Source organism: Physella acuta, unplaced genomic scaffold (genome assembly GCF_028476545.2).
Source record: "Physella acuta isolate Inbredline_101_S28 unplaced genomic scaffold, ASM2847654v3 ptg001714l, whole genome shotgun sequence".
NCBI lineage: Eukaryota > Metazoa > Mollusca > Gastropoda > Physidae > Physella > Physella acuta.
The window spans coordinates 51,429-74,306 of NW_026733226.1; the positions used below are offsets into that span (position 1 = coordinate 51,429).

General features: G+C 40.7%; 1 protein-coding gene across 1 annotated transcript; it reads left to right on the forward strand.

Annotated features, from left to right (window-relative positions):
* Positions 1-1,062: 1,062 nt before the first annotated feature.
* Positions 1,063-22,603, forward strand: LOC131930084 (hephaestin). The gene is made up of 19 exons (XM_059286437.1): positions 1,063-1,214; positions 2,011-2,255; positions 2,911-3,123; positions 4,273-4,502; positions 5,053-5,159; positions 5,919-6,025; positions 6,354-6,528; positions 7,189-7,311; positions 9,132-9,391; positions 10,316-10,521; positions 11,811-11,925; positions 12,876-13,088; positions 13,724-13,931; positions 15,494-15,718; positions 16,842-17,039; positions 18,655-18,801; positions 19,629-19,758; positions 20,287-20,491; positions 21,989-22,603. The coding sequence occupies exons 1-19, from the start codon at positions 1,063-1,065 to the stop codon at positions 22,018-22,020; spliced, it is 3,291 nt and encodes a 1,096-aa protein (XP_059142420.1). The 3' UTR covers positions 22,021-22,603.
* The last annotated feature ends 275 nt before the right edge of the window (positions 22,604-22,878 follow it).

The following is a 22,878-nucleotide window of genomic DNA, read 5'->3' on the forward strand; positions in this document are numbered from 1 at the left end:
AATTTAAAAATATATATTCAAATACGATTTTCAATTTCATTAGCGATAATTAAATTCATTTCCCTCAATAGTAATTAACGGTTTAGTTTCTCCAAGATGTGGGGGGGGGGTCATCTGACCCCCATTAGACCTATATTAAGAGCGCCCATGGAACCCACACAAGAACCCTACCTATGCTGTGTGCTGGCTTTTGATGTAAGATTATATAAAATTAAACACCTGATGTTCGTAGTTTGTTTATTAACGTAAGGTAGGTTCAGAAACTTATTTTAATGCCTTCATTTTTTACTGTTATAGGTTTGTATTTCTTTATATATCGGTAATGATCTTCGGTATAACATTGATTTGTTTTACATTTCTCTTTATAAGTATATGGTGTAAACAATTTTTACTTTAAATTATCATTTATATGTGAACATGATTGTTTAGCTAATTCCTTAATTTCTTGAGAGGTTTTTAGTTATGGCTCTTCTATTTAATGATTCAAAAAGACAAAAATAATATTCTAATATGCCTAGGCTTCTATATTTATCTTAAAATTGTTATTTTTGCAATAACATTTTGACCAAAGAGGTAAGTTGTTTTTGCTAGTTTTTGATAGCGTTATTGTTAATATTATTGTTTGTTACTTCAGTTTATAAGTAAGATTATCATCAAAGAGATATTACATTTTAAGAGTTGAGGTAACATAGTACGCTCTGCAGCTGAATGCATCATTAGTTTTTCGTTAATGATCTAAGCTCCTTTATTTTATCAACTAATTGAATTCACTTCATCTCTTGATTTTACGTAAAAAATTGTCATTACAATTATGTCTTGATATTAGATTTAATATGGTCATTAAAAGCTTGTTTACATTTAATTACAGATTGTATTCAGAACTTTGTTTCTTTATAATCTTTTCATTGAACCCTAATTTCGTGATGTTTTATTTTTAAATGCAGTTAAACATGTATGCCTCGAAAATGAACCACGATGGTGATTAAAATTTGCAGTATAATTAGAAACAAGTCATTACATAATATTTTTTTATCCTGAAATTTCCCGTCCGGATAGACAAAGATGAACAAACATTTGACGGTTATCACGTGGCTACACTTGATGTTTGTGTCCAGCTGCTTATGTGCTGTGAGGGAATATTTCATAGCTAGCCAGGAGGTCACGTGGGACTACACACCTGGCGGGAAAAACCTGGCCAATCCGGACGATCAAGAGTAAGGTTTCTTTACAACTGTCATAGTGTATGTAGTCAGTGTGGTCCTGTAGTCCGTGTGGTCTAGAGGTAGAGCACTCCATTAATTACCCGATAGTTTCGAAAGATTAAGTCCGTTGAGTCCACTCAGCTCTTTAAAATACCTAACGCAAGAAAATGAATTGCTTTTGAGCCTAAAAGTGATAGTGTATGTAGTCGGCGTGGTCTAAAGGTAGAGTACTCTGTTAATTATCCGGTAGTTTTGAAAGAAGGCCGTTGTTCGTCGCTGAGTCTACTCAGCTATTTAAAATACCCAACGCAAGAAAAAGAATTGCTTTTTAGCATAAAAAATGACCATATTACTCTTTCATATATTGTAGTCAAAGACAAAGTTGCACTGTAATACGTTAACCATAGGCATTGTTTCGTTTGATAGGAAACAGTTGTTATTATCCAGTTACATAATTTATAGTGTTGGTCCGTTTCTCGTGATTTAGAAGCCCGGTGAAGGGTGGATATTATGTTTTTATCTTTCTGTTATTATTTTATTATAGGAAAACCAATCTTAGGACAAATGATTTCATAGATATATATCTGGACAAAACACCTTAAGAGAAAGCATCTATAAACATACATGTGTGTATCAAATGTATGCATACTGTAGTTTTACTGATACATATGTGCGTGTGTATGTGTGCGTGTGTGTGTGTGTGTGTGTGTGTGTGTGTTCGTACGTTTTTGACACAGTTACATTAATTATGTTAATAACTCATAATATGAAATACTTTTCCTGCATGTCCTTAAATCTTGTCCTATAGGACAGCTGACAAATACGTCAAGCCAGGACCTAACCGTATCGGCAGCCGTCTCAGGAAGACTCTGTACTTCCGGTACACGAATGAGAACTTCACGGAAGAAATTCCGGCGCCGGAATACCTAGGCCTGCTCGGACCGGTCATTTACGGCGAAGTCGGTGACGTCATCCTGGTCCACTTTTTCAACAACGCTTCCAGAAATTTCTCCATTCATCCGCATGGTGTGTTCTATGAAAAGGGAGGCGAAGGTAAGGTTTACCAGCGACTTTAACAAGAACATAAATATTTAAGAAGAATTTCAATTATTCCATTTATTTATAATAAGCTCTGTCAATTAAATCATCATCATCATCTTTTCCTGTTCGTGCCCAAGACACATGGGGCAGATGAACTAGAGAGTTCTTCTAGATGAGTTCCTGACCCCAGCTATCGAGCCTCATCTGCCCGGGGGAACGAACTCGGGACTTTTCGGTTTAGCAACCATAAGCTTAACCGAACTGGAATTCATCTGCTTCAGAGACATCGGCATATGAAAGGATAGAGTGGTCAGAACTATGCCAAGACTCCTTTCGTTTTTCTAACGTGCGTTAGGTAGGCCTACCCATCAGAGCTGGGTGGACTCGACGGTTTACTGACTAAAATAGGATTCGAACTCAAACACTTCCGGATTAGCAATCTAGCTCAATTAAATCACTAATGTGAACTAATTTCTAAAGTACTGCCCGTATCCGATTTTAAAAAAAGTGTATATTAATAGCCAACCCCTCAAAGCATGTTGTGAAGTTGTCTGTCATTGTGCAATAGTCTGTCATTGTGCAATTGTCTGTCACTGTGCAATAGTCTGTCATTGTGCCATTGTCTGTCATTGTGCAATAGTCTGTCATAAGACATCCATTTTTCCAGGTGCTCTCTACCAGGACGGGACCTCCGACCTGCTGAAGGAAGATGACGGTGTGGTACCAGGGGAGACAATCCTCCTGGTGTGGAACGTCACGGAGAACGACGCCCCTGGGGAGGGGGATCCGAACTGCCTCCCCTGGGTGTATCACTCTCATGTGGATTCTGTACAGGATGTGTCGACAGGGTTGTTCGGAGTGATTGTTACCTGCAGACAAGGTGGGTTGTTGGGTGTGATTGTTAGTTACCTGTAGACAGGGTGGGTTGTTCGGTGTGGTTGTTACCTGCAGACAGGGTGGGTTGTTCGGTGTGATTGTTAGTTACCTGCACACAGGGTGGGTTGTTCGGTGTGGTTGTTAGTTACCTGCAGACAGGGTGGGTTGTTAGGTGTGGTTGTTAGTTACCTGCAGACAGGGTGGGTTGTTCGGTGTGGTTGTTACCTGCAGACAGGGTGGGTTGTTCGGTGTGGTTGTTAGTTAACTGCACACAGGGTGGGTTGTTAGGTGTGGTTGTTAGTTACCTGCAGACAGGGTGGGTTGTTCGGTGTGGTTGTTACCTGCAGACAGGGTGGGTTGTTCGGTGTGGTTGTTAGTTAACTGCACACAGGGTGGGTTGTTAGGTGTGGTTGTTAGTTACCTGCAGACAGAGTTGGTTGTTCGGTGTGGTTGTTAGTTACCTGCACACAGGGTGGGGTGTTCGGTGTGGTTGTTAGTTACCTGCACACAGGGTGGGTTGTTAGGTGTGGTTGTTAGTTACCTGCACACAGGGTGGGTTGTTAGGTGTGGTTGTTAGTTACCTGCACACAGGGTGGGTTGTTCGGTGTGGTTGTTAGTTACCTGCACACAGGGTGGGTTGTTAGGTGTGGTTGTTAGTTACCTGCACACAGGGTGGGTACATTTCTTTCTGTGACCTCTTGCACTTGAAGGGGTAGTGTGTCCAGCCCCTACCCAGAACGCTTACACTTCCCTTACATGAGTCAGATCCACATAACAGGTAGTTGAACTCAGGGACATCCTATAGACTCGATTCCGAGATCCGAAAACGAGGTGTTCGGTTTCACAGTCGAGCGATCTACCTCTCGACCGTGCAGTACCATATACATTTGGTAATATATAAGATTAAGTGTTAACTACCTAAACTGTAGGCTACATTTGAGACTACCCAAAAATATATAATCTGTTAACTACATGTCTACCATTGAGGCTACCCTGTCTCAATCAAAAGTATATCAGGCTACCCTTCAGGATAAACTGCTATATAAGGCTACCCTTAACAGACTTTCGTCTATCAGGCTACGCCCCAAGCCTCTTTAACCTTTGACCTACCAACTATACCTGCCACACCTGAGGTTTACCCCTGTATTTCCAGGTGTGCTGAATGAGAAACACGTGCGTCAGGACGTGGACCGTGAGTACCCGCTGGTCGTCATGAACTGGGACGAGAACCTGAGCTGGCACCTGGAGAACAACCTTGACCTCTTCTGCCCTGACCCTGACCTTTGTCGCCGCGCAATCGACGAAGGGGACGAAGAATTTCAAGACAGTAATTTAAAGAAGTCAATCAATGGAAGGTCGTTCGGTACCCTTAAGGGGTTAGAGGTCAGTTCACCAGACCATGTAGGCAGAGTTTCTTCCAGGCATCTCTTCGGGGGGACTTAGCCCCCCCCCCCCCCCCCGAAAAAATTTTACCGCCCCCCCCCCCCCCGAACGAAATGAAATTTATATAATTTATATAGAAAATATATACTTTTAACAGTGTCCGCCCCCCCCCCCCCCCGAAGATATTTTACCGCCCCCCCCCCCCGAAAATTTCAAGTGCCCCCCCCCCCGGAGAAATCAGTCTGGAAGAAACACTGCATGTAGGGGTGGGGGTGGTAGGGAGCGCGCTTACAGCTTGGTGTTTTCTATCGTCTCCTAGAAGAGAATTGTATATATAGATGATTAGTGAAATATACAATAGAAATAAGATAAGGAATAAATAAAAGTGAATCGTTAATTAATAACAAAAACGAATTTTGTTTAGAAGCTATATCTTGATTTTGTGTTTTGATGATTGCTGTTGGTGTCGCTGTGCTATGTGTCTATATGAATGTGTCTTGTAGAATGTGTCTTGTAGAATGTGTCTTAAAGAAGACCAATGTGTCTGCAGGCGTGTGTCGGAGACCGTGTCCAGTTCTACGTCATTGGTTTCGGTAACGAGATGGACATCCATTCTTTACACTTTCATGGTCAGAATCTCAAGTTTCAACACAGGAGGTGAGTAGGTGCTGGGTGTGCTGGGGTGTGTGAGGGTGTTAGAGTGTGTTAATATATGAGGACCAGTGGCGTAGCGAGGGGGGTGGGTGGGTGCGGACCACACAGGATGACACCATTTAGGGGGGTGACACCAAGGCAAAAAAATAGCAAAATATATCGAGAAAAATGATAATTCCAGTCAATTAAGTGATTAATGCGAGTGTTAAATAGTCTTTTAAGAGCCAATTTGACAAATCCCGACAAGGATGGAGGGGAGGGGGGGCGGTGCAAATCGATAATTAAAAGTTTATCCCCGGGCGCCGGGAAGGGTCGCTACGCCTCTAGGGGGTGACACTATTAAGTGCCGCACCGGGTGACAACCGACCTCGCTACGCCACTGATGAGGACAGTTGTCCTTTACATGGGTTCGATCCAACCTCAGGGTTTGGTGTAAGTCAAGACACACACCCGACTCGTATGATTCGCGATCAGATTGTGTCGGCGCTTAAGATAGAACAATTAAGAATGGTTCTGTGAATACACATTTGAAACTGGTGTTGTTCTTTACTTCCAAATGGTTAATAATCACTTCATAAGAATAATACTTGTTTGGAGTGAGTATAAAAATACACTGTTGAACCTTCATACTTAAAAATGTGTACACATCGTATATATCTAGTTACCCTTGCTTCGTCATAACATTGGCAAGCAATTTCTCCTGAGCACAATACATCCTTATTGTTGAAATCCAAGTGTACAGTTAATTCCCTTGCATCCCAGGGGTGACACAGTATCGGTGTTCAGTGCCACCTTCGTCTCAGTGGTGACCACAGCACAGACACCAGGCAACTGGCTGGTGACAGATATGGTGGACGACAACGGAAAAGGTGACACATTCATTATTGCCAACCCTTAGTTTTATATGATTCCCCCCCCCCATGCAAAATAGAAATAAAAATTTTTGTAGAAAATAAATGCTCAAACAAGTGTCGTCGCCCCCCCCCCCCCTCCCATGACCATTTCAAGTGGGCTTTCCCCCATTGCGATTATTTCATAATTTCGTTTACCCCTTGCATTTCCACCCCTGTTCCTAATGTTATCTTGATCCAATAATTTAAACATGGATTAATTATTACTAAAATATTTCTTAAAATATCCTTATGTATTAAACCACGTTCTGATAAGATTTCATGTTTTTCCGTGTACTCCTAACAGAGGGTATCTCAGCGTTCTACCACATCAAAACCTGCTCCACCCACGGGGAGGGGGAGTCGTCTGAGAGTCGGGGTGCCACCCGCGAGTTCTTCCTGGCAGTCGAAGAGACGGTCTGGAACTACGCCCCCACAGGTAGAGACGCGAGGACAGGCATGGGGCTGACCGCACCCAACAGGTAAGGCTAAGGATTATCTATGGCTAAGGGTGGATTAAGATAATCCGACTCCACATGTAAATAACTGTATGAATACAGATAATCCGATTCAATAGGTAAATTACTGTCTGAATACAGATTATCCGATTCAATAGGTAAATAACTGTATGAATACAGATAATCCGATTTCACAGGTAAATAATTGTACGAATACAGATAATCCGATTCCACAGGTAAATAATTGTAGGTCAACAGATAATCTAATTCCATAGTTAAATAGTTGTATGTGTACAGATAGTCAGATTCCGCAGGTAAATAAGTGTATGTATATAGATAAACCGACTCCACGGGTAAATAATTGCAGGTCTACACATCGTTGAATTTCATAGGTAAATCATGTTGAATCTCTATAGACTTTTGTATATAATTAATGATGTTTGATCAATACTGTATTGAGTATAGTAAATGATAAATGTTAGATGCACATTATAGCAATTTAATTTTTTTTTTAAATATATACTAAATACACATAAAAAATGTAACAACACCAAAACACCAGACACATGAACAGTTCTTAAAAGCCTCGTTTTGACCTCTGGTGTAACCTCTTTACACCACGTTCCAAAACAAGACCATACTAAGCCATTTATTTGAACAACAACATGGTTTTCTTATGTTCAGCTTACTAACGAAAATTCCCGATTCTCTGACGTCAAATACGGAGAATCAAAGGGACACAACTCTCAAAGATCATCCGCCATCTTATTACAGCTGGTTGTGGAGGGCGTGGTGGCGTGAATCTAGGTCGTGAGTTGTAGAAAACGTGCTTAACTAACTAGCACTCACCTATAGATGTAAGCGCTACATGCTTACATAATTGCATCTATATTTCTAAGCTGTGTATGCTTACATTATTCCATATCTGCCAACCTATAACTAACATTTTCATCAACTGCCTACTTAGCTCAGCCGATATCATATCGTAATTAATAGTTGCATGGCACACTTTTTTTTTGTGAAAGTACCATATTTATATTTCTTTATTTCTAATTATCTAATTTGTATTGTTGATCGACTATTCTGTTTTTGGTACTGTTTACCATTTTCTTCATGTAATGATAATTTTAATAAATGTTTGAAGTATGTTACAGACTAAAGCTCAAACACATTTGTATATGCTGATGTAATTATTTCTATTTGAAAATAAAAGTATTAAAAAAAAGGAAAAAATTACAACAAAACCAACTCTCTTCTTGGATAACCAACATTTGTTTGAAAAAAAAAGACACAAAAAAAAAAGAATGTTTTATTATAGTGTTTTACTAGAGTGATTGAGCAAAATCAAGTTCATGTGTTCAAATCTGTCAGTGATTATTGAAAGTGAATGAAATGTTAGGGTTAACACATTTTTGTATGTGCCTGCTTAGGCTAGTGAAAAACTCTACTTCATCTGCTCTATCCACTGCCATTTTAAATGTATGAATTACTAACATTTCTTTAATAATATTTCACTTACTGCTGAAGCGAACAAAATTTATCTACTTTTTTTTACCAATCAATATTTTATAAAGGTAAGCAGCCATTGATTCACACTGTGTTTTAACGAATTCATTATTTTACATTTTTTTAGAAATCAATAATTCAATGCTTTACTAACCAATAACTCACGTTTTTTTAAATAGATAGCTTATTACATGTTAATATGCAATAGTTCACAAACATACTATCATGTAATGTTTAAAATTTATTTTTATATAACAAAATATAATACTATAATAACATTTTCATAATATGTTTTTTTACGATTACTTTCTTACTGGGAATAATAATTAATTGCTTACTTTAGATACATTAATAATTAACGGCATTTTATTTGTAAACTTAAGTTTGAAAGTATAAGTTAAATACAAGTTTTAGGCCCAGTAATTGGTGTAACGTCCTAGTTACGGTTAGTGTTTCAAAAGTTTCAACTGTGGTGGAGCTTCGTAATGGTGAACGGTGATGGAAAATAAGCGCAACTGAAAACTACGCACAAAAAAAAGTGCGCAATGGCATTTTCGTTTCTTAAATCGAAAAAGTTATAGACATTAATACTATGACTAAATTAAAGTATTTTAGTATAATTAATTTATATTTGCGCATTTTTCAGATTGCGCAGTTTTCCGATTGCGCATTTTTCTAGCAACCTTTACTAACAGTCCGTACCGGGTTATGACTACTGTATTTTAAAGAAGTTATTGCGTTAAGCTAAATTTAGTATTGTAATTTTGTTTTGGTTTGGTTTAGGGTTGGGCATGTGTTAGGGTAATGGGACAGCGCTGGTCTGCTAACCCGAAAGTCTCGAGTTCGAATCCTGGGTACCTAACTCAAGTTAGGAAATGTACAGGCGTCTGAGCTATGTGCTGACTACATTATCCCTTTAAATGCCAAGGTTTTAAAAAAAAACCAGATGAACTCTACTTCACCTGCACAATGGATCACTAGGTCTAAATATAAATCTTTACTTTATTTTTGACATCATATGTTAGGATAGCAATACATTCAGATTAAATTCCAATATGGCCTTGCTGGGTACTACATTTTACCTGAATTTTTAATCATTTTGTCGCATTGTATTTTTCCAGGACAGCGAAAACGTACTTTGAGAGGAGCAGTTCCCGGCTAGGGGGCGTATACAAGAAGGCAAAGTTCGTCCAGTACACAAGTTCGTCCTTCAGGACCAAGGTCACCATACCCCCACAGGAGACCCACCTGGGGGTCATGGGACCGGTCCTGAGGGTCGAGGTCGGAGACACGCTGGTGGTGACGTTAAAAAACTTGATTCCGTTTCCGGTGTCGTTGATGGTGCATGGAGTTGGTTATGAGAGCTCTGAGGAAGATAAGAGTGAGTGGTTGATTGGTTGGGTGGTTGCTTGGTGGGTTGGGTGGTAAGTTGGTGGGTTGGTGGGTTGGCTGGTGGGTTGGTGGGTTGAGTGGTGGGTTGGTTGCTGGGTTGGTGGGTTGGTTGGGTGGTGGGTTGGGTGGTGGGTTGGTGGGTTGGGTGGTGGGTTGGTGGTGGGTTGGTTGCTGGGTTGGTTGGTGGGTTGGGTGGTGGGTTGGGTGGTGGGTTAAGTGGTTGGTTGGTTGCTGGGTTGGTGGGTTGGGTGGTTGGTGGTTTGAGTGGTTTGGGTTGTTGGGTGGATGGTGGGTTGGTGTGTTGGTGGGTTGGTGTGTTGGTTGGTTGTTTGGTGGGATGTTGGTTGGTGGGGTGTGTTTGTCAGTTGTTTGGTGAGATGTTTGTTTGTGGAGGAGGGTGGGTTGGCGGGCTGAATAGTTGAATGGTTGTTGGGTTGTGTGGTTGGTGGATTGTGTTGTTGGTGGGGTAAATAGTTAGTGGTTGGTAGGTTGAAAGGCTGTTGGTTAGGTGGGTTGAGTGTTTGTTGCAGTAAGTGGCTGGTGGGGTTGAGTGGTTGTTGGGTTGTTGGGTTGTTGGTTGGGTGGTTGCTGGGGTTGAGGGCTTGATTGGTTGAGAGAGTGGGATGGTTGTCAGAAAGTTACTCACGATAAATCTAACATCAATATACAAACATGTTATAATAGTAAGTTTTGATACAAGTATTGGGGAATATTTATTTTATGTGGACTTCCACGTAAACGGTTGGGTGTGTATGTGTGTGTGGGGGGGGGGGAGATCTACCAAAGTGGGCACGTATTGATAGAGTCACAAGGGTAAAAAATTCTAATTTTCTTGCCGAGGTCATACAATGATGACCTCTTAAGTGTAGATGTGTGACGTCAAATTAAAACAAAAATTCCTCATCTCTTCCAGACGGGCCAGGTGTCCCAGGTGGGTCGGTGGGCAAGAACGAGGTCCACAGGTACAAGTTCAAGGTCCCCGGCAATCTCCTGGACGACAGACCCGAGCCGTGCGTCAACTTCCTGTACACGTCAGCACACGACCCAGGGCGTGACCACAACACGGGTCTTGTGGGTCAGCTGTTGGTCTGTGCTAAAGGGTTCTTGTCACGGCGAGAGGTGGGTCATTGTGTGGGTCATTGTGTGGGTCATTGTGTGGGTCAGTTATATTGGGCAGCTATAGGGTCAGCTATATGGGTAATCTATATGAGGCAGTTCATTTTGTCAGTTATATTAATCGGTTAAATGCGTGTTGTATGTCGGTTATAGGGGATGGAGTGGTCTAGCGGTAGAGAGCTTGACTGCTAACCCGTAAGTCTCGAGTTCGAATCCGGTTTCAAGTCAGTAGACCGTCCCTGAGTCCACCCAACTCTGATGGGTACATAACGCATGTTAGGGAAAGTAAAGGCGGCTGGGCATAGTGCTGCCCACACTATCTCTTCAAATGCCGAGGTCACAGAAACAAGTGAACTTTACTTCTCTTGCCCTATAGACCGTCCGGTTTGAAAGGGAGCTATACTACTTTTACTATAAGTCGGTTTTATAGATCAGATGTATGTGTCGCTAGTGGTTCAGTTTTATAGGAAGCTAAGAGGTTATTTATACGGGTCTGAGGGTCTGTTATGTTGGACAGCTATGTCGGTAGGGTGCATAAGTCACTGAATGATCGGCTATAGCAGGGGTCTCCAAATTACGGCCCAAAGAAAAATCGTTTGTTGGTGATGGCGGAGGAACTTTGCCCAGAAAAGACATGTTTGGAATTAACTGGCCCCCGAACTGAAATTTGATAGTTAATGCGGCCCTCGGACTGAAAAGTTTGGAGACCCCTGGGCTATAGGAATTGGTTAATGAATTGGTGATTTTGGTTTGTTATATGGGTCATTTATATAAGACTATTATGGATCAGGTAATTGGGCACAGTGTGGGTCAATTGATAATATTCCTTCTGCTTCAAGGGTCGTTGGAGGGTCAGAATTAGGGATTGGTAAAAATATCTACCATTTGGTTGTGTTGAGGAGCTGACATGTTTGTTAGTTAATTAGTTGCTCCGTCGTTGCTTTTTTTTTTTTTTTTTTTTTTTTTGTGGTGTGGAATTACATGTTGTGTTAATTATATACGGACAAGAAAAATACGTAACTTAAGTATGGGAGGGGGGGGGTTCTAGAACAGAGTTTCATTCAGGCACTGCCCCCCCCCACCCACTCACACACACACACACACACACACTTAGACCCTCGGGACAAAATAGAGGGTTTTTTTTTTAAATACTTGTAAGTTTTCTATTAGCTCCCCTCCCCGGAGAAAAATACATAACAATTTTCTATCTGTAGTTAGACAAATACAGCGATTTAGTAGACAATACAAAATTGTACATGCCATACATGTTCTACATGTTTTTTCTGTTCTAGAAACCTCTAGAATTTTTCCTTCTTTTGGCCACGTTTGATGAAAACAAATCCCTGTACATGTCACCTGACGCTATGAAGGGAGACTACGGGTTTCAGTTGTCTAACATAAGATTTAGTGAGTTGTTTCCCTTAGTTAATTGATTTCTGTTTTTTATTTTACAATTGGATGTACTGTTATTGATATGGTTTTTCTAGTTCATGAGCAGTGTTTCTTCCAGGCATCTCTTTAGTTCGGGCGCCCCCCCCCCCCCCCGAAAGAATTTATATATAAAATATATACTTTTAAACTTTTAATAGTTCCCCCCGCCGGAAATTTTAGTCCGCCCCTCCTCCCCCCAAAATTTCAAGTGCCCCCGGAGAAAAAAAGTCTGGAAGAAACATTGGGATTTGTTGTTCATAATATCAATACTTTCAAGCGATTTGAGCTAGATTTTTACTAGGATTAGCTAAAAAATGTTAAATATTTAATAGCGATTTATTCGACAAAATAAACTTGGCTAACTAACATGTTTTATTTATATGTATCTTTAGCAATGGGACACTACTCGATTTATATTTTTGAAAGTAATGGCGTTTTAAATTCAAATTTGTATGGTGACATTTTAAGAGAGGGTTTATGGCAAAGTTAGGCTTTCCTTCACAACCACATCATTACAATCTATATCCAAACCCCTACAACCCCACACTATAACCATGCGTGTGACGTCATCCAGGGGTGGTCTGGCCCGCCGGTCTACCGGGAAAAATTCGGGAGAGCCCCCCCCCCCCCCCCCCCCCCCCGCTCCCGGGAACAGTGATGTAATAGGCTGATTAGAGTTTTCAATTTATTTTAAATTGTTGGTATTTTACCATTTCATCAGGCTATTGTGGAGAAAAAAAAGGCATAATTAAAATTTTAATCTGGGGTTGGGGGCCCCTTTTAAAATTTCTCGGGTCTCTTCAATATAGCCAATCCATCCCTTACGTCATCTATGAACGTCCGGTTATTCTTAAACACTGAACGTTGATAAGTTTGTGTTGTTTTATTGTCGTAGCTGATGTTGACATTGTTCTTACCCCACGCAGGCATCAACGGCTACTCGTACGGCAACATGCCCACCCTCAACATGTGCGTCAACGATGACGTCATGTGGTACGTCATGGCCATGGGCTCCGTCATTGACGTCCACACGCTGGTCTTTGACGGGAACACGTTCACGGAGATGGGCACCAACAGGGACGGGCGGTGGTTGGTGCCTGGGTCCACGGCAGTCTTGACCATGATGCCAGATAATATAGGTCTGTCTGTCTGTATGTATGTATGTGTTTCTTGTCTCTGAATAGCTGCGTCTTTGTCTCTCTGCCTTTCTTTCTTACTGCTTTTCTGCCTGCCTGTTTGTGTCCGTGTCTATCTGTGTCTGTGTGTCTGTCTGTGTGTCTTTGTGTCTTTGTGTCTGTGTGTCTGTGTGTCTGTGTGTCTGTGTGTCTGTCTGTCTGTCTGTCTGTCTGTCTGTCTGTCTGTCTGCCTGCCTGCCTGTCTGTCTGTCTGTGTGTCTGTCTATCTGACTGTCTGTCTGTCTGTCTGTCTGTCTGTCTGTCTGTCTGTCTGTCTGTCTGTCTGTCTGTCTGTCTGTCTGTCTGTCTGTCTGTCTGTCTGTCTGTCTGTCTGTCTGTCTGTCTGTCTGTCTCTCTGTCTCTCTGTCTCTCTGTCTCTCTGTCTCTCTGTCTGTCTGTCTGCCATTCCTGCCTATCTGTCTGTCTGTCTGTCTGTCTACCTGTCTGCCTGTCTACCTGTATTCCTGTCTATCCCTCTGCGATTTTAAAATCTAACCACGCTCCATCAACACAAAAACTGATATTGCGTTATCTGACTATTTTATCAACAACACCCAAAAAAACATATCTCTTGCATGATCCAACCAACTGATCCACAGGCAAATGGATGTTCTATTCTCAATCCACCTTGGCTCGAGACAACGGCGCCTTCGCCTTTTACAACGTCGTAGACTGCATAGGTAAAAGAAAGAAACAGGACGACGCGGAAGGCACTTTGAGGGAGTATTACATCTCCGCTGACGAAGTTTTATGGGAATACGCCCCCCGGTCTACCAGCGTTATCACAGGGGCCGCCCTCAACGAGACGTGAGTGGCGAGACAGTGTTTTTAGGTGGCGGTATCGATATCGGTAAAAAATGTTTACCTGTGGTATCGATATGGGAAGTAAAGTTAACGTGGGGGTGGAATTTAAAATTATAGTTGAAATTTGGTATCGAGATTTATATCAAAATGGATTTTAGGGGGGAAAAAGTCACAGGGAAAAAAACAGGAAATAAAAAAAAAAGTCATTGGAAAAAAGTCACAGGAAAAAAAGTCACAAATAAGTATTATTTAATACTTTTATGTATGAAATGTAAAAACTTGTAGTATAGAAATGGATAATATAGTTAACCTGTGTATCAAATTTTCTTATAACGTAAACTTGTGGTATCGATACTAATTAATCAGTTAATTATAGTATCGATACTGGTAGGAAAGCAAACAAATGGTTTGTTTTTGATAAAGTAAATTAAAATCTATATTACTTGTAAATTGCAGTTTCAATATTGGCTATACAAAAAAGTTACGTAAGTTATAGATATAGATAACAAAATTAACTCAAGGTATCGATACTGATAACGCTGCTGAATTTTTTAACGATACTGATATTTTCCTAACAGGCGATGCTGAATTTGTTTACAAAGTCAAACAGTATTTAAGTTATTTTTTACTGCTTTCCATAGTGGATGGGGAGTGGGATTGACAATAAAAAACAACTGCTCCACTTTTCAGTTAGGATTTTTTTTCTAGCGAACTAAAATTAATTTGATCTACAAACACCTCCGTATTATAAAAAAAGCCTATTCTTCGACCTTCATATTTTAGCGAAGCAAGTCTTTTGTATAACACCTTCATATTTGAGCGCAGCGAATATTTTCTAAACAACCTTCCTCTTCAGCGACAGAGGCGTAGCTAGGGGAGGGCGGGTAGGGCGGCCGCCCCAGGCGCCGACCTTAAGGGGGCGCAAAATTGGGTAGAAAAATAAAATAACAAGTTTATTCCGAGCTGCATTACAGTCGAACTTAAGAAAATAAAAAGTTAGTAATATGAATATGAGGGAGGGGGCGGAAAATTGATAGTTCGCCCCGGGCGCCGAAATGGGCTGCTACGCCTCTGTTCTACGAAGCAAATATTTTGCACAAACCTCCATATTTTAGCGAAGCAAGTATTTTGCACAAATCTTCATATTTCAGCGAAGCAAGTATTTTAAATAATAAAACCTTAATATTTCAGCGCAGAAAATATTTTCTATAAAACCTTCGTATTTCAGCGAAGCGAATATTTAATTTTCTATAACAAAACCTTCCTATTTCAGCGAAGCGAGTATTTTCTATAACAAAACCTCCCTATTTCAGCAAAGCAAATATTTTGTATAATAAAACCTTTATATTTCAGCGAATCAAATATTTAATTTTCTATAACAAAACCTTCATATTTCAGCGAAGCGAATATTTTCTATAAAAAAATAACCTTTATATTTCAGCGAATCAAATATTCAATTTTCTATAACAAAACCTTCATATTTCAGCGAAGCAAGTATTTTCTATAAAACCTTAATATTTCATGGAAGCAAATATTATCTTAAAAAAAAACACTTAATATTTCAGCGAAGCGAGTATTTTCTACAAGAATGACGAAAACTTCATTGGCACGGTCTACAAGAAAGCCGTCTTCACAGAATACACCAACGCCAAATTCACGCATGCAAAACCACGTGACAGTGACCTGCTGGGTCCGGCCATCAAAGCGGAAGTCGGTGATACGGTCAAGGTCACGTTTAAAAATAACGCCAGTCGACCGTACTCGATGCACAGTCACGGTGTACTCACAAGGTGCGATGTGTGTGTGTGTGTGCGGGGGGGGGGGGTATGATGTGCGAATGTGTGTGGGGGGCAGTGTATGAAGTTGGGTGGGGGGTGTGTGGGAATGTTTGTTTTGTTTGGTATATAATTCGTTGGTGGGCTGGGTTTTTTTTTTAAGAAAATACTAGTTTACATTTTAGGAAAAAAACAACCTCTCACCAAGAATTTTGGCAAATGAATTAAAAAATAGAATTCGCATTCCGATTTTATTATACGGTAAAATTTTCTAAACGGTAATAATTTTTCGCACCTGGAAAAACTTCAAAATACCTTTGATTTATAATTGTAAAAAATAAAGATTCGGATATTGCAATACACCCTGATATAAAGCAGTATGCGACCGTTATGAAACGTCAGGCATTTCAATCATTAACCATAGTTATGCCTAACCAACAAATACTTCAGTTGGATCATACCATAAAACTTTATACTGATGTTAATATGCCTGAAGATATACGCTCTCATATAAAGTCTCTGAGAATTAGGGCCCTGGAAAAATTGAATGGGATTGTTAAGGTATAGGACTAGTCCATAAACACTTCTAGGGTGGAGAGGACTTTAGTGACGAAATGTGACAAAGGCGAGAAAGTGGGAGTTTCAACAAGTGTGACGATACACTGAAGCATTTTAAAATGTAATCTTAGAACCTGAAAATTTGATGTTATTTCGCGGATTTCAAAAGACTTTTTTGTGTTAAACGTAATTAAAAGTGTTCAATCTATTCAGTGTTGAACGAACTCAATAAGTATTTTGTAAATTAATAGCTATTTAAAAAAAACAATCGACTTATTTAGAATGAGGTAATTGGGGGACGGCGTGGTCCAGCGGTAGCCTCGCGCTCATGAAAGTCACGAGTTCGGATCCTGGGCTCGATGCCTTAGATCGTCCATTGACCGAACCGACCCTCATATCACGCGCGATATGATCCATTCCATTTAGGGAGGGGGGTATGGCTTTTTGTGAGGGGTGGGGAATTTAAAACCGTTTTAAAAAGAGTGAATTCGTTAATGAAACACTCCCCTCCCCCCCCCCCCCCCCTCCATATCCATTAAGTTTAATTACGCTTTCTAACGGATGTCGATCCCCGTCCCAGCCAACAGAACAGCGGCATGGACTATGGTCGGGCGACCCGCGTCAAGCCGGGCCAGACGGTCACCTACGAGTGGGGGATCCCTGAACGGTCAGGTCCCGGCCCCAACGACCCCAACTGTGTCCCCTGGCTGTACTACTCGGCCGTCGAGGCTGTCAGGGACGTGAACTCTGGTCTGGTGGGGGTGATGGTCGTCTGCAGGTAAGGCTGTTGTCATTTACAGGTAAGGCTGTTGTCATTTACAGGTAAGGCTGTTGTCATTTACATACAGGTAAGGATTTTGTCATTTACAGGTAAGGCTGTTGTCATTTACAGGTAAGGCTGTTGTCGTTTGGGGTAAAGTCTTGTCATTTACAGGTAAGGCTGTTGTCATGTGCAGGTAAGGCTGTTGTCATTTACAGGTAAGGCTGTTGTCATTTACAGGTAAGGCTGTTGTCATTTACATACAGGTAAGGATGTTGTCATTTACAGGTAAGGCTGTTGTCATTTGGAGGTAAGGCTGTTGTCGTTTACAGGTAAGGCTGTTGTCATTTACAGGTAAGGCTGTTGTCATTTACAGGTAAGGCTGTTGTCATTTACAGGTAAGGCTGTTGTCGTTTGGGGTAAAGTCTTGTCATTTACAGGTAAGCCTGTTGTCATTTACAGGTAAGGCTGTTGTCGTTTGGGGTAAAGTCTTGTCATTTACAGGTAAGCCTGTTGTCATTTACAGGTAAGGCTGTTGTCGTTTGGGGTAAAGTCTTGTCATTTACAGGTAAGCCTGGTGTCATTTACAGGTAAGCCTGTTGTCATTTACAGGTAATGCTGTTGTCGTTTGGGGTAAAGTCTTGTCATTTACAGGTAAGCCTGGTGTCATTTACAGGTAAGCCTGTTGTCATTTACAGGTAAGGCTGTTGTCGTTTGGGGTAAAGTCTTGTCATTTACAGGTAAGCCTGGTGTCATTTACAGGTAAGCCTGTTGTCATTTACAGGTAAGCTGTTGCCGTTTGAGGGTAAAGTCTTGTCAATTACAGGTTAGGCTGTTGTCATTTACAGGTAAGACTTTTGTTATTTACAGGTGCGCCTGTTGTCATTTACAGGTGCGCCTGTTGTCATTTACAGGTGCGCCTGTTGTCATTTACAGGTAAGCCTGTTGTCATTTACAGGTAAGACAGTTGTCATTTCCAGGTAAAACTACCGTACTCACAGGTAGAAGCGGCTGTTTTATCAAAGTATGACAAAATATTTCTTCTAACTTTTTAAACTGTTGTTACTTAAATGTAATAATGCTTGTTCGATCTGCATTATGGACTAATGATGGTCGCTGGATGATTATGTGTACCACTGTGTATATATGAGGCGGGGGGGGGGGTTAAAAAAGTAGAAGTTCTTTAGTGGTCATTTTGTTTTGTAGGCTTTATATTTTCTTTTGTATAAATCGGTCTTTTGCCAATGACGGTCTTTTATCCATGTCGGTCTTTGTCCATGTCGGTTTTTTGCCCGTAATGGTCTTTTATCGATGTCGGTCTTTTGTTCATGTCGGTCTTTTGCCCATGACGGTCTTTTATCGATGTCGGTCTTTTGTTCATGTCGGTCTTTTGGCCATGTCGGTCTTTCATCCATGTCGTTCTTTCGTCCTTGTCGTTCTTTTCACCAAGCTGGTCGTTTTTAAGAGTAAGCCTATTTGGCATTGAAGATTATTCGCACCTAATTCTACGACTAGTGTCTACCTACCACACTTTAAGACTCACATTTAATCACCTGGTGTATGATTCGGTTGTAATCACAAGGTTATAAGATTCACATTTACTCCGGCTTTTAAGCTAACATGCTATCACCAGGCGCGGAACTCTGAACAAGAGGTCTGAGAGGAAGGACGTTGACCAGGAACTCTACATCTACATGTCCGTCTCGGACGAGAACCTGAGCTGGTACCTGGAGGACAACATCAGGAACTTCGCACCTGGGCGGGTGGGGACGGATTACAGGTGAGGTGTTGACGTCACTGGCTGCCTTGAGTTTTTGTTTCACTAGTTACTGGTCAAGGAAATCGTATTATTGCGCTCTAGGGTTGTAGCTTGAAAAGTTGTAGACTTGAAGGGTCTTAGACTTGAAGGGTCTTAGACTTGAAGGGTCTTAGACTTGAAGTATTAATGAGTTGTTTATATGGTGGGTGTGTCTTTAGGTGTGTACATGCGCCGGATCGTATGCTTGCCAGAAATTAACATGTAGGTAAGCTAGGCATGTGCACATATTGTAATAATTAGGACGCAATGCCTGATGTTCTTTTAATTTCTTTGTATGTTAGAATAACTGACACAGTAATCAGTGTTGCAGCTCTGCTTTGTGATGTACTTAAGGGTTAAGTGGAATCTTTTATCCGTCAATTCATCCATCTCAATAACAATTGCTCAACGATCTATTGAGCGCTTTGGCCTGCTTTACCACTTTCTGCCATTTAGACTTGTCTGTCGTCTTTGACAGACTACAAGCTGCCGTAGGTCTGTCTCCAAGTCGTTTATTCATCGGATAGACGTCCGCGAGTCTACTCAGCTCTGATGGGTACCTGGCTTGAGTTGGGTAATTAAAGGAGGTTGAGTGTAATTATGACCACAATATACTTTAGTGACAAGGTCAGAGCACCAAACCAAACCTACTTCATTTGTCCATATGACGATTTGATCTGAACAGGTTAAATTAATCTTTACATCGAAAACTACTCATTGCATGTATTCGTTAACTGTCCCGCCCCGTCCATAAATGCAAAGTCCTTACAGTCACTTTTACACGTATTTATCACATTACTACATGCCAGAAACGATGAAGAGTTCGTAGAGAGCAACAAGAAACACGCCATCAATGGACGACTGTCTGGGAACAACCACAACCTCGTTATCGAATATGGGTCAAAGGTCGTTTTCTACATGGCCGCCATGGGAGGCGAGGTACTGAATTTTTTTTTTGTCTCGTTAGGATTAGGCTGGTTGGGATTAGGCTGGTTGGGATTAGTCTTGTTAGGATTGGTCTTGTTAGGATTGGTCTGGTTGGGATTAGTCTTGTTAGGATTGGTCTGGTTGGGATTAGTCTTGTTAGGATAAGTCTGGTTGGGATTAGTCTGGGTAGGATTAGTCTGGTTGAGTCTGTGTAGGATTAGTCTGGTTAGGATTAGCCTGGTTAGGATTAGCCTGGTTGGGATTAGCCTGGTTGGGATTAGCCTGGTTGGGATTAGCCTGGTTGGGATTAGTCTGGCTGGGATTAGTCTGGTTAGGATAAGTCTGGTTAGGATTAGTCTTAACATCTGACTCTCAGTGGCATTGTTTAAAATTTTTTTTTAAAGTTCAAATAGCAAGAGAAGCTATCTGTTATGATAATACCATGCGACAGAAATGAGATTTAGACAATGAGTTTAAGTACAAATTTATGATAAACTGTATTTCGACACAAATTGATGACACGTGACACACCTAATACAGACAGACCTGCACACTATGCACCTGCACGGACACACCTTCGTCCACACCAGTGAGAAACACCGAGATGACGTCATCCAGATTTTCCCCGGCATGGCCGAGTCGGTAGAGCTGATCGCAGATAATCCGGGCACCTGGCTCATCCACTGTCACGTGATGGACCACATCTTCGCCGGCATGGAGACGACCTACACCGTCCTTAAACCTGGTAGGTTTGGTGCTATTTATAAAGCAAGGCATGGAGACAACCTACACCGTCCTTAAACCTGGTGAGTTTGGTGCTATTTATAAAGCAAGGCATGGAGACAACCTACACCGTCCTTAAACCTGGTAGGTTTGGTGCTATTTATAGAGCAAGGCACGGAGACAACCTACACCGTCCTTAAACCTGGTGAGTTTGGTGCTATTTATAAAGCAAGGCACGGAGACGACCTACACCGTCCTTGAACCTAGTAGGTTTGGTGCTATTTATAAAGCAAGGCATGGAGTCGACCTACACCGTCCTTGAACCTAGTAGGTTTGGTGCTATTTATAAAGCAAGGCATAAAGACGACCTACACCGTCCTTAAACCTGGTAGGTTTGGTGCTATTTATAAAGCAAGACATGGGGACGACCTACACCGTCCTTAAACCTGGTGAGTTTGGTTCTATTTATAAAGCAAGGCATGGAGACGACCTACACCGTCCTTAAACCAGGTGAGTTTGGTGCTATTTATAAAGCAAGGCACGGAGACGACCTACACCGTCCTTAAACCTGGTAGGTTTGGTGCTATTTATAGAGCAAGGCACGGAGACAACCTACACCGTCCTTGAACCTAGTAGGTTTGGTGCTATTTATAAAGCAAGGCATGGAGTCGACCTACACCGTCCTTAAACCTGGTAGGTTTGGTGCTATTTATAAAGCAAGGCATGGAGTCGACCTACACCGTCCTTAAACCTGGTAGGTTTGGTGCTATTTATAAAGCAAGGCATGGAGACCCCGTACACCGTCCTTAAACCTGGTAGGTTTGGTGCTATTTATAAAGCAAGGCACTACTAAAACAGACGGGTTTTATAACTAGTTCAATCATACGAATTCTAATATTTGCAAGAGTGAGTGATTTTGTGTGTGTGGGGGGGGGGGGGGGGGGAGTCTCAAATCATACCTCCGTTAATACTTTTTGGGGGAAAATGTTCAATAAAAATGTATAAATATATGACTACCATTAAGCATTGACACAACTTGCATTTATTTGTATTTTATATAAGTTGTTCTGTTCTATGTTCAATGTATATTCGTAAAGCCATACAGCAGATCGGAAGGCACGGAGCTCCCCCCACCCCACGTCCCGAAAAAAGTAGAAACCCCCCCCCCCCCCCGATAAAAAAAAAGTCAGGAAGAAAAACTAGTATCAGCTTAGATGGGTAAGATAGTAAGTTAGTTAAGATCCCTTTTCAAACCTGACGGTCTATGGTCTACTGACTTGAACCGGGATTCGAACTCGAAGACTTACGGGTTAGCAGTCCAGCTCTCTACCGCTAGACCACTCCGTCCCATAGATACCTGGGCTTGAATTGGGGAAAGTAAATGGTCCACAATGTACTGGGCTGACCATGCAATCTATTCACTCTACTAAATTTTGCAAATATGCTTTTCTTTAAATCGCACATTTTTTTAGAATTGATGGCAGGTCAATATAATTTTTTCTTTTACATTTTTTTTCAGGAGAAAAACTGTCTTCATCTATCAAGAAATGATAAGTTTGATTATCAATATTGTCCAGTGTATATAAAATACATTACTATAATGACCAACTCTACAGAGAAATGACCTCAGTATTGAAGTAGTGAAAATAAAAGAATAACTTTGAGCTATGTGATGAACAAGTAACTAATAACAAAACTTCCAAATAACAGATTGTAATATAAAACATGACTGTACAGAAAACAGATATTGACAGATAATAGAACTTTAAAGATAACAGTTACAAATAATAGAACTTTCGAAATAACAGTGACAAATAGCATGGTACTGATAAATAATTTTATTACATAATTTTACATGAGATTTTTTGTCAAATAAAACATTGAGTTGTTTGAATCATTATGGTCAGCAAATCCTGGGACATTTTTTTTTGTCAAATAAAAGTTTGAGTTGTTTGAATCATTATGGTCAGCAAATCCTTGGACGTTGAAATTTCACTTTTGAAATATTTCTCTTGAATTATATCATTTGTATTTTTTTAAATTGTGAGCTTAAAATAAGTTTAATTCTACAGTTGATTAGGATAGGTGTAATTTAAAAAAAAAAAAACGATAGCCGGTTTAGCAAGTTAAACCATCAAATATTCACATAGAACTGAAAGTGTATGTAAATAAATATTACTGTCTAAAGTAAATAAAACATATAATAATAACATACAATGTGTGCAGTATTTTTTTCAAACTGATCATTTATAAAAATATACCCTAGGTCATTCATTTGGTAACGAGTCAGTAACGACCCAGATGGGTATTCAACAAACTGACCATAAAAAAAAAAGAAAGAGGTCATTTCTGACTTTAATTACCTAATATTTCCTCACCATCCGAAGCCATGTCTTGCTTATATATTTG

What these genes read in the sequence shown, in the direction of transcription:
- LOC131930084 (XM_059286437.1), top strand. Translation starts at nt 1,063, where the DNA reads ATGAACAAACATTTGACGGTTATCACGTGGCTACACTTGATGTTTGTG. An exon ending in GAGCTCTGAGGAAGATAAGA is followed by an intron (nt 9,392 to 10,315) that starts GTGAGTGGTTGA and finishes CATCTCTTCCAG; the next exon opens with ACGGGCCAGGTGTCCCAGGT. An exon ending in AGTCACGGTGTACTCACAAG is followed by an intron (nt 15,719 to 16,841) that starts GTGCGATGTGTG and finishes TCCCCGTCCCAG; the next exon opens with CCAACAGAACAGCGGCATGG.